The sequence below is a fragment of the Ahaetulla prasina genome, chromosome 8 (genome assembly GCF_028640845.1).
Source record: "Ahaetulla prasina isolate Xishuangbanna chromosome 8, ASM2864084v1, whole genome shotgun sequence".
Taxonomy (NCBI): domain Eukaryota; kingdom Metazoa; phylum Chordata; class Lepidosauria; order Squamata; family Colubridae; genus Ahaetulla; species Ahaetulla prasina.
The window spans coordinates 33,320,074-33,332,825 of NC_080546.1; the positions used below are offsets into that span (position 1 = coordinate 33,320,074).

Consider the following 12,752-nt stretch of genomic DNA (forward strand, 5'->3'; position numbering starts at 1 on the left):
ATTGATGATGTCTTTCCCAGGCGGTGGAAGCTCAGATCCGAAGTTTTGGACAGACTCCTTCCCAAGTGCTTATAGAACCTCATCCTCCAAGAAGTTCTGCTATGCAGTTGGTAAGTTGGGTCCAGAGTTTACACCCTGGTAAAATGGCTACTCTGAATTCAAATACACAAATCTTCTTTCTGTTTCAACTGTAAAAAAATACAGTGCAAAATACATTTTGCACGCATATCAGAACTAATATTTTCATAGTGAAACTTTTTAAAATATTCATTCTTCCACTGAAATTATAATCTGTTACACTTTATCAGAATTCCACTGGAGTACATCATTATTTTAGAGATCTTATTTAAGTTTAATCAGACAAATATAGAAATGTTTAAATAATGATGGTCTATTTTAATTTCAGGGACAACACAACATGATCATAGTTACTAAATTGAGTGTTCACTTTATTGTTCTCTTTTTGTACATGGGCAGGTGTACAAAATATGGCTTTTTACTAAGCTATTTTATATGTTCAAAATATTCAGATGATATTTAAATCAGCTCTTAGTATTTGATATTCCTTTTCACATAGAAATGCAATTTAGAAATAAAAAAGAGAGGAGAGGTATACAGAAATGGAAAGAAATTAATAATGTTTTTTGAAGTAAAAACAAAAATAAAAGCAAAATATAAATTTAATAAATACTGCTTTTACCCAATTTCATTAAAATAGTATTAAGTTTGTTAAAGCATTTTGAAATTAGTGGGTGGATTTAAATCACTGTCATTTAAAGTCAGATAACACTACAGCTACTTGGTTGAAAATCAAGAATTCAATTCAGGCCATTCCTATAATTTTAAAAAAATAGATCACACACACATGTCTTTCTATATATGCAAAAATATACAATTTTAGCATTTCAGAGAGCTGCCACAGATGCGAACATGCAACTGATTCTTGCATCTCTGCAAATGTTTTATAAACAATAACTTCAGAGATGAGTTTTAAAGTTCATATTTTTATTCTTTTGTGTTTTAATTTTTTTAGATGTTAAGATGAGAATGACAAAAATTGTTTTCATTCCATTGCTCTGTTAACTTTTCAGATCACCAAATCAAAGTTTTACCACTGTAATAATTGGTTTAATCACTAAAAGTTCCACTAATTTCTCTGGGTTCTGTGTGGAGAAGCCATTAAAGGCACCATGGGCTGTGTTAAATGCACAGGCCATAATATGCACCAGGTGTAGTAATTAGCAATCACAAGGAGGCTGCCTATTTGTCTGGTTTGGCTGCTGTTGCTGTATCCCCTTGTGTTTTCACACCATCAGATAGCTGAATTTAATTGAGGCCACATCAGATGAGGCATTACTGACACCTTTAATTGAATGAGCATCCAGGGAGGATTAACTCATAATATTGATTGGCTTTTAGCCACTTGCTCAAAAGTGTGTCTGGGTAGCTTATTAGTTGTTTTTATTTACATCTTCATGCAAAGATTACAAATAGGAATTCATAGTGCAATATGTTTTTCTAAGTACTCTTAATGTCTTTTCTTCAAAGGAGTGATATAAAAATGCATTATTTATTTGTTATCTATAAAAAGATACTAAATGTACATATACAACTAATGATAAATAGGCAAAAACCACTGTCACTGTATTCAAATTCAAAAATATAATACCTTTCAAAAAATAGTATTTCAGGAATATTCACAAATAATATTAGTAATAAATATATAAATAATAACTTTATTCAGCAGAGTATACATTAATACCATGCTCACTAACAATGAGTTCTTTTATTTGCTCAGCTGTTACATCGTTATCTCAAACAGTTTGAGAAAGTTTGAATTTTGATAATATAAACTAACAGCACTTTATTAGAATAGGGCCAAATGGCTGTAATTTGCTACTTCCAAAATGTTAAAACTTAGTAATAAAAGTTATAAAGACTGCATCTTGATCATTCCTTTGACATCAGTTATTTTATAGCTTCATCAAATAAGTGTATATAATCTGATGTAATATTTAAAGGATTATGTATATATGTGCACACCAAATTAGTGTTGATTCCTAATGCCTGCCTGAAGTAAACCCTTTGCTTGGCAATATTTTCAGAAGTGGTTTGCCATTGCCTCTCCTGAGAGAGAGCGACTGGCCCAAGGTCATCCTGTTGGTTTCATGCCTAAAAAAGGATTAGATTTCCTGGTTTCTGGCTGGTGCCTTAACCTCTACACAATAAGGATACACACATATACACACAAATTTAAACAGTGATTGGTAAGGTGCAAATTGAATTCTATATTAGTGGGATCCTAAGGTTTAAAGGAGCAATTTCTTAGTTAAGCAATAGAGGCTGAAATTTTTTTAAATGACTCTTCTATTGATAGGGTCCTGATCTGACAGTACATAGCAAAGAAAGTCAACCTCTTAACAAATAAAACTTACGTTATCAAATAGAGTTATGAAGGCAGGATGCAAAATTGCAAAGTGTAAAACATTAAAATGAAAATTAAAAAGTCTGCAATGCATTAGGCAAGTGATATTAAATAGGTAGTCTGTTGGCATGAATGTTTCCCTATTTATACATTTGTCATGCTGGAAACCTAAATTGCTCTGCCCTATGTGGAAAACAGTTTGGCAATATTACATCCTTCTTTATTTGTAAGATTTCCTGATTTCCCCCACCTCATTCTTTATGTCAGGGTTCTCCAAACCTGGCAACTCCCAGAATTTCCCAACCACATGAGATCCCTGCTTTATAATATTGACTTTTTTTTTTTACCAGAAACTAATCAGTTGTGGAGAAAAAGATGGAATAGCTGCAGAAAATCTTTTGATTGATTAATCATATTTCCAAATTAAAACTCTTCATTTGGAAATATTACTTTGAATACAACATATTAATAACATTGAACTTACTTTAGTTTACTCTTCTTTAAAATTCATATCTATACTTCTTTTTTCTATTCTTTAAAATCTACATCTATACTTATTTAAAATCTACTTCTATGGACTTGTATCATGAATGAAACAGATATTGAAGGAAAATTTTGATTGAAGCCATGGTATCTGTAATGTAACTGGACAGAAAATACATCTATAATATAACTGGACAGAAAATAGCCCAAAAATACATGCTTAATTGTAGAATCCATTGGTTAAAAATTAAATTAAAATGGATTGACTAATGAAATGATTTCCTAAAAATGTTGTGTAAGACAATGAATAGGTGTTGATTCAGTTGAATATCAGCTACTACACTGCTAGCTTCATTAAAAAAGGTATAAAATGGAATTTGACTTCAGATGTCACATCCTTATTTATTATCATATAACATTGTTCTGCTCTGAAGAGGCTAGCGATAAGTCTAAGGAAACATCAGCACATTTTCTTTTTACGCAAATGTAGCAGCTGTAAAAACTTATATTCTACAATTAATATTCCTACATGAATGTCAAGATTTTCAAGCTGTATACCACGGATGTAAAATTCGATCTTGTCATGTGACATATTGCAACATTTTTTTGCCTTTGCAGAGCCAGGGTGGGTGTGGCCTGTGCATGACGCATCCGTCCCGCAGGCCACCAGTTTGACACCCCTGTTGTATACAATAATATTTAAAGTTCAATTTGAAAAAGACACTTTGTTTGCTACTTTTTTAAAAAGCTGTGTCTTTTCCCAGGGCAGACATGTGGAGGGCAGACATATGATCATGGAAAAAATGACACAGCTGTTTTACAGTTTTTTGGAAAATAAATTTTCATCTTCATGATTTTATTTCTCTTTTTATTGGGGCTTTTTTTCTTCTCAAATCTGGTGATTGAGAAGCTTAGCAATTTTAATACACAGATACCTGGAAACGTTTTAATGATGACTTGCTGTAGATGTTGGATTTAGATTTTTTCCCCTCTCCATTTAATTTTTAATGTGAAATCAAGGTATTCCTTAAAAATATAGTTTCCATAGCCTGTGAAAAATTACTGCATTAGTATTCATTTGCAGCTGCTGATGCTTCTTGCTTCTTTTAACGGGGTCTCTACTATTCCTGCACTTTCTTATCTTTCCAATCTTCTTTGCCTTTCCCTTTTTCTCTCGTGGTTGGGATCTTGTTTTCCCCACTCAACAGTATCTCCTTCTCCAGAGTCCATTGATGTTCACAGACCAAGCTCAACAGGATGTCATCATGGTCCTAAAATTTCCATCCAACTCTCCTGTAACACATGTAGCAGCCAATACTCAGCCTGGTTTGGCAAATTCTGCCGTGATTACTGTTACCGTCAACCGACTATTTGCTGTGAACAAATGGCACAATCTTCCTGGTGAGTATAGAAATACTGATTACATACCGTATTTTTTGGAGTATAAGATGCACCGGAGTATAAGACACAGCTTAGTTTTTGGGGAGGAAAATGGGGGGAGGGGAAATCTGCCTACCAGGTATTCATCTGTCTAGCGCCCTTAGTCTGGTCAGCTTCAGCACATTAGTTTGCTGGTTTTTCTTCCCTGCTTGGGGATAAAAAACAGCTTCTAAAGCACAACTGATCTTTGGAGAGAAGTAATGAGCAAAGCAGGCAACCAGGAAGATTGTTTCACTTGCTAGCGCCTCATTAGGGCTGAAAAAAAAAACTTCACAGCTGAGAGAGGGAGGGAGCAGGCAAAGCACTTCACTTGCTAGGCTCTTAAGGCTGAAAAAAAGCTTCACAGCTGAGAGTGGAAGATTGCTTCACTGAAAAAAAACTTCTAAAGCACAGCTAAGAGTCGGAGGGACAAGGCAAAGCACAGATCGCTTCACTGGCTAGCGCTTCATTAAGGTTGAAAAAAGCTTCGAAAAAGCTACATTCGGAGTACAAGACCCACCCAAATTTTCAGCCTCTTTTAGGAGAGAAAAAAGTGTGTCTTATACTCTGAAAAATATGGTAATTAGCAAATTGAGGTAAGGTGCAAAAGGGCTAGTACTTTCCGTAGTAGATTTAAGAAGTATAAGCATAGTTATATTAGTGTTATAAGGGACACAGTGGCTCAGGGGCTAGAACGTTGAGCTTGTAGATCGAAATGTCGGCAGCTCAGCGGTTCGAATCCCTAGTGCTGCCGTGTAACAGGGTGAGCTCCCATTACTTGTCCCAGCTTCTGCCAACCTAGCAGTTTCGAAAGCACGTAAAAATGCAAGTAGAAAAAATAGGGACCACCTTGGTGGGAAGGTAACAGTGTTCCATGTGCCTTTGGCGTTGAGTCATGCCAGCCACATGACCACAGAGATGTCTTCAGACAGCGCTGGCTCTTCGGCTTTGAAATGGAGATGAGCACTGCCCCCTAGAGTCAGCAACGACTAGTACGTATGTGCGAGGGGAACCTTTACCTTTACCTATATTAGTGTAATGAAGCTTTTAATCATTTCAGAAATACCATGCACTAAACTATGCAAACTATATGTAATAATACATTATAAGAATCTCATTCTTTGAACCTGATTCTTTGGCATCAAGTTATACCAAGTACCTGAGCAATATAAGCAATAAGTTTTACAATTTCTAACAAGATGGTAGTTTCCTATTATTATTACTAGAAAATCTGGAAACAAAACTGTAGGCAGAGTTGAAATGTGAAATCTTGATTGGTTATTTTCAAAAATCATGTAAAAATATCTATCAGCTTTGGGTTATCCTTGGTTTGCTGTGTCAGTTTAAATTTGAGTAGTGGAAACAAATATATAAAATATATATCATTTTAGGGCTATTACATGTGACTCCGTGTAATTTTCCAAATGTCCTTTGTCTATCTGCTTTTTACATCAAGGTTTTCCACTAGTCTAGGAATAATTGTAATTGAATACAAATGTTCATGTATTGGTTGGTAAATTGGTTGAAATGCTATTCCTGATAGGTGAACAACTTTATTCCAAATTTAGTCTGAACTGTCAGGGAGTGGATAACGTCTGCTTGTCAGTTGGCAGGATATTGGAGAAAAACAGCTTATCTTTTGTGGTTGCTTTTACATTTGAGCCAAATAGCACCGGTAAATAGTAAATGCATCCTATATTTCTGTTTTCAATTATTCCCATGTCCCTATTAACCCTTTTGTGCTTCACGAAAGCATCCTCCTATCAAATCCTTTGTCCCCATCTTTTCCTTGCTGCTTTTGATTTTTGAATTTCATCAAATTTCTGTGAAAAAAAATCCAGCGTCCACTGTTTTATTACCACCAGCTATTTCAATGTCCTTTCTGGTCTCTTAGCCTTTTTATTCTTGTTTAAAATATTGTTTGTTATTTTACTATATAATTCCTATTGCCAATTTTTAAAAAAAATGAAAAATACAGAAATAATCATATTTCACTTGACACAGGTAAGTAAAACTGTATACATTTCATTCTGTTGATTTAACAGTATTTAACTGCTGAGTACAGTAGAACATCTATCCTTACAGAAAAAAAGCTTACATTGCTTATTATCATTTTACTGAATAATAGACTTCTAAATTCCACATGAACTATGTAATCATTCCAACAAAGCTAGTTTTATAATAAGCATATGCTTTTCAATGTGCCTGTGAAAAGGTGGGATATTGGGCGTATGGTTTTTCTTACGCTAGTTTCTATTATTGCAAAGTTTCATTGATATTTTGAGAAAAATGTTCTGAGAATAATTATTTTGCATTTTAGCTTTAGAAAAAAAAGAATATTTTGAATACAAAAATTGTTCATACATTTTTATTAAACAAAACTAAGTTATAAATGAGATTTTCCTCTGTTTACGCCACTTTTAAATGATAATATACCCCTTTGTATTATACGATCTAAAAATCTCCTTCTTATATAAAACAATTAGTTTTTATGAATATTGCATTTGTGTTATCCTATTCAAAGGTGGTTTTTTTGTTCCCTTAAAGAAAGGAGATGAGATCCATGATAGTTAGCAAGTGGCTGTCACATTTTGTTATCAGCATTCTTTACCATTTGTTTTCTTTTTTGCAATATGAGAAGCTGCCAGTTAACCATCTGCTATAGTTTATGGCCCAAATCTCTGGTGATGGCATACACTGAGAACAGAAATAAGATGAAATATATGTATAAACAAACCTTTAAAAAAACTTGAAATTTTGGCTGATGGAATTTAATAAATGGGAGAAAATCCAATTCTTAAAAAGACAGTATCACATAATTCTTGATTTATATGATTTTTGTGTGATTTTAGTACCTAAAATAGCACTATTTCTAAGCATTTTCTCATTCTTTTAGCTCATCAAGGTGCTGTACAAGACCAGCCATACCAGCTGCCAGTGGAAATCGATCCTCTCATAGGTCTGTCACTTCCTTCTCTCTTTGCGATTCATTAAGCTCTGTATGGTGGCCCTGAAGTGTAGATTACGGTTGTTTTTCACTTGCTGGTTGCTGGGAATGGAATTTTCCTGATAAACCATTTGCATGCAAATTGGAATGCAATGAGCTGTGGCTATGCTGGTATTTCATCAACTCCCCCTCATTGGTTTGCCTAATTTGAACAGGCCTAGGACGTGTGTCAATGAAAATTAATATGGATGCCGTAATAATGTGTGATTGAGAATGCGCATGAAGTACTGTCAGGATAATATTGGGCCTTTTCATCACTCAGACTTGTTGATGAGCAAGAGCAAGGCATGTTATGATGAATTGGTGCACCAGTAATGTGATGGAGCTCTTTGCTGAGGAAATTTTCATAATAACAGTAGGGTTCTTAGCGGCGCTGTGTTGTGAAAAATAAAACTCTGGTGCCAGAATTTTATAATTACAGGAGATCAATCCTTTTTTCCACAGGCCTGCTGTTCAGGCTGATGGAATTAATGTGTAATTGCAGAGCAGATCCAGAGTTGAAATAAATGGCTCAGTCATTTTGAGGTTAGGGTATTAGTACTTTTTTACTAAGTATGGTTAATTTCAGGATCAGAACCAGGGAAGCAGGAAGATGGTTTCTCAGCTAGATTAAATCTTGTAACATATTTGATTCACAAATATTATAGTGCTGTTGCTTAAATCACAAAGAAAAAAAATGCACTAGATGATTTGTGAACATTTATTTTTAGGCATCAGTAAATTTCATCTAATATATTCTGTAATGTATTTATCACAACCCTTGGGAAGTATCAGTAGATATTTATCAGATGAACTGATAAACATTTTATATTCAATGTTTAAAGCATAGGACTGTTATTCTACTCAACCCTTAACATGGATGCCTGCAAGATTTATTCTTTCAGTGAGCAAAATACAGGATGTAATTTTACTTTGGAAATGTAGTACAATAACATACCTATGCCTTTTTCTTTTATGTTTAGTCTACATTAATATTTAGAATACAATTGATAAATTGGATCCTAAGATTATCTCCCTTTGATAGAGGGAGGGAATCATGAAATGCAAAGTTAGTGTTATTCATATTAGTGCCTAATATGTAGGGATTCCTGCCTGGGCAGGGGGTTGGACTAGAAGGCCTCCAAGGTCCCTTCCAATTCTGTTGTTGTTATTATTATTATTATTATACCTATTGAATAAATGGCACTTAAATGCTAAATCTAGGTGCAATCTGAAAAAGATATTACCCTAAACATGTTAAGAACTGTTGCATGTGTAACTATTGATAATATTAAAGTTATAGCTAGAAATTATATCTGGAGTTAACACTTAAGCAGATAGTTTTAGGATGTTTATTAATATTGCAAATTTCTGCAAATGATCTGCAATACTATTTTGAAATACAGGCAGTCCTCAACTTATGACCCAGTCACTTAGTGACTGTTCGAAGTAATACGGACTCCCGCCCCAAACATACTTATGACCCAGTTCTGATGGCCAGTGCCCTCTGTGGTCATATGATCATATTTCAGGCAGTCAGCAACTAGCCCACATTTTCAGTTGCTTGTAGTGTCCGGCAGTCACATAACAATTTATGATGCTTTGCTGAAAATGCCTAGGTTCACCTAATAAATGAAATATAGATGAAATCTCATCTGAAGTTATATTTTAGATCAGTCCTATACCCAATTTCCATACCATATTTATTATATTTATCTATACCGTGTTTAATATATCTTACGATTATTTTATATATGCAGTGTTGCTGCAGTATATAGACCACAGGTTTCCCTCTTCAAATAAAGCTCCTAGTGATCTACAATCTCTATAATGGATTAAATCCAGTGGTGGGATTCAGCCAGTTCGCACCACTTCGGAAGAACCGGTTGTTAACTTTCTGAGCAGTTTTGCAAACTGGTTGTTGGAAGAAATCATTAGGGCAGAGAACCAGTTGTTAAATTACTTGAATCCTACCACTGATTAAATCATTAAGTGTTATATAACAGATAATCCTCAAGGTATAACCCTAATTCCTTAGGGTCGTAAATAAAAATTATCACAAAATGAATCGGACTCATTTTTACGTCATTTTTTTTACCATAAATGTTAAGCAAATCGATCAAGAAAGAGAAAATTGAGTTTGCTGTTTTCTTCGGGTTGTTAAATGATCTCCATAAGTGGAAGCAGTATGCTCCATACCATATTTGGGTAGACCAGGTTGCCCAGATAGACCAGTCTCACTGGGGAAAAAAACACTTGATCTTTACAATTGTTAAGTGAACCAGTGGCTGAAACTAATAAGAAAGCATTTCCACAGGAAAAAGAGAAAATTGGCAGAGGGGGGAAAATGGCCTTTGCTCTAGTGGTGAGTTATTTTAAAGCACTAGAACATTCACTGCTGGAATTGAAAGCAGTGCATAGAAGCTGTCTTTTAATTAAAAACAAAAACAGGTGATCTCAAAAGCACACGAAAATTAACACAGTAAAATGAATGCAAAGTAACTTGCTGAAAGCAATCTCAAAACACTTGCAAACAAACACAGTACAGTAGAATACAAAGGAATTTTACAGTACTGAATCTGCTTTCTATAGACATTTATTGTACTAGTATTTGTGCAAACAATTCCAAGGCAAATACATACAAGTACAATCATGAAGAAAAAAAAACCTTTATATTTGAAAAGTTCTAACAGACAAGTACAGCAATTTGTAAAATCCTTACAAATACAGATAATCCCCTGGTTACAAGTGTTCCCTTAGCGAATGTTCAAAGTTACATGATAAGCACCCCCTAACGTTTATGAACAAATCCCGAAATTATGCATGTTGCAGCACCACGGCAGTTTTCATGCTTACAAACCACTGTAAAGGCTATGCAACATTCATCCTGCCTATTCACACATACACACACCCCGGCCAGGTCTTTGCAGTCACTCTGCCTGTGGAGACTCACTTACTTTGCGAAGATCTCCTCTCTGTCACGGTTTCTTTGCCTACTTTGTTGCTTCAGGCTTTCAGTGCATTTGTAGAGAACAGAGGCCTAACATACCGTGAGATCAGTAGCGTGAGAACTCGTTATCTCACACTTTAGGCCTTTATTCTCTGCAAATTGAGGAAGTTTGAAAACGGAGGGAAGGCTTCAGTTCTTCAGGTCTTTCCTTTTCTGTTTCCTTGCCGAAGCCTGCAGGGAGGTTACATCCCTGTAGACTTTAGCAACCCTTTGCAAAAAGCCTTTGTTGGCACCAGCAAAGCTATGTTCCTACTGACCAAGGCTTTTTGCAAATGGCTGCTGAATCCTACAGGGATGCAATCCTCAAGCGTTTCGGTGGTGAGAAAGGAGCCTGGAAGTGTGCACATGGGCCCCTGCCTCCTTTTTTATAGCCAAACTTAGCCTTCCTCAAGCAGTTCAGTGGAGGGAAAGGAGATGTAGAAGGGCGCGCGTGGGTCTCTGTGCCTCCTTTTTCATTGCTGAAGCCTCCCTCAAGTGGTTCAGTGGCAAGAAAGGAAGCCCAGAATGGTGCATGCAGCAAAGAAGAGCAGGGAAAGAAACAGGATAGAGAGGAGACAGATCATCAGACAAGCGAGCCAGCACAGCAGGATGAGGGGCAGCAGTTGTGGGGACCCCAGGAGAGGGAAAATGAGGTATCTGTAGGTCAGGGGAGACCTAAAGTGGTATGAAGCAGGTGGCCTGTTCCATCACTAGGGCCCCCCTATGGCTTTCCCTACACCAAGATACTTCATGTGCACTTAACGAGCCACACATTCAATTAGCGAGTGCATGGGCGAAAGGAGGGACTGATCACATTCAAAGTACGAGATGTTATAAATATACTTTGGTGGTGCATTTGTAACTTCAAATGGCCTTTAAGCAGCTATTTATACCTCGAGGACTACCCATACTTTGTCAAGTTTAAGCTCTATTAATTTATATTTACTATAATTGTAGTATATCTAATTTGTTTTGCCAGCCAAACTTGCACTAAAAATGAATTTTAGCATATCCCTAATTTTGAGAGAGATAGTTAGAGCCTTTCTTGATTTATTTCTTGAAATAATCTGAGCACTCTGTATTAAAATTGGGCAAAAAGAAATGGAAATAAAATCTCCCAAGAATCAGATTCTTATTGATTTAAGATTGTTTGGCAAGAAATTAAAACTTATTTTGCAGTTGGAATAAACTATTATTTCTCTCTTGTCTTTTCATTTTCTCCTCTTTTAGCTAGCAATACAGGTATGCACAGAAGGCAAATCACAGATCTTTTGGACCAAAGCATTCAAGTCCATTCCCAGTGCTTTGTTATCACTTCAGATAATCGCTACATCCTGGTCTGTGGTTTTTGGGATAAAAGTTTTCGCGTGTATTCTACTGATACAGGTGAATTAATGTAATACATTAATTTTTTTCTGAAACTGTTTAATTAAACTGTTAAAACTTTGTTTTTGCACAATTTTTACAAAGCAGCAAAACTGACTACCTGTAGTCCTTGACTTAAATTGGTCACTAAGCAACCATGCAAAGTTCTGAGGATTCCATAAAATATACTTATTACCCAGTTCCAATGTTCCTATAGCTGGTCCCCACTGCAGTCATGTGACTGCATTTTGGTCACTCGGTAACGAGCCCACCTATACAGCCATTTGCAGTATCCGGTACTCACATGATTGTGATTTTAGCTGAAAACCAGTGTTTACTTCTGTTTCTAGCAAAAGTCACCATACAGTGGGTTCACTTAATGAGCACAATGCTTGTTTAATGACTATGGTGGCCACTTAATGACTGCCATAAAAAGTCATAAAATGAGGCCAGTCATACTATGACCTGATTTACAACCATCACAATTTACAACTATAATTGCCAGGCTCAATTGCAATTGAGGATTAACTATATTAATTAATTTTGTTTTTAACATTTAAAAAAGAAGGAATATCAAATTTTATATCCTTGCTGTAAAGTGTAAGCACTTGACTTTTCCAAAACATCTCTGTAACTTTACGTCAATGATATTTTACCTCATAGGAAACAAAAATACACCCACTGTCTCCTTCTACCAGCCTATTATTTTCTACCCTCAAGATATCAAATATTGCTTTTTGCTAACATTTCGACACTGGTTGAGACATTGTCTGCCATACAATGGTACCTTTACTCCTTTCTTTTTGCATTATTCTGAAAGTTCATTAGTAGTGCCAAATGGAATGTTTAGATAAATCGTAGGGAGCATTGGCTTTGCAGGACAAGAGAAGATTTGACTGGTTGAAGAAGGTCAAGTTTGGCTTTTACCTTGGGTTCCCAAAGCAAACTCTACCTTCCATTTATTTTACACTTTCTGTCCTCTTTAAAATACATAATTGCAATGTATTCCTGATGTTTTTCTTCTTGTATTCCATAGTACAAAATAGTAACATGAATGGAAGAACACAATGTAGAATAGATTAAGT

General features: G+C 35.5%; 1 protein-coding gene across 4 annotated transcripts in view; it reads left to right on the top strand.

The window, feature by feature from the left end:
• Positions 1-12,752, top strand: part of LRBA (LPS responsive beige-like anchor protein) — a 395,942-nt gene that overhangs the window by 351,781 nt on the left and 31,409 nt on the right. For all 4 annotated transcript variants that reach the window (XM_058193740.1, XM_058193737.1, XM_058193738.1 and 1 more), the window contains 4 exons: positions 21-110; positions 4,117-4,309; positions 7,224-7,286; positions 11,533-11,688. In XM_058193740.1, coding sequence (XP_058049723.1) covers positions 21-110; positions 4,117-4,309; positions 7,224-7,286; positions 11,533-11,688 — 502 coding nt within the window. The remainder of the gene's footprint in view (positions 1-20; positions 111-4,116; positions 4,310-7,223; positions 7,287-11,532; positions 11,689-12,752) is intronic.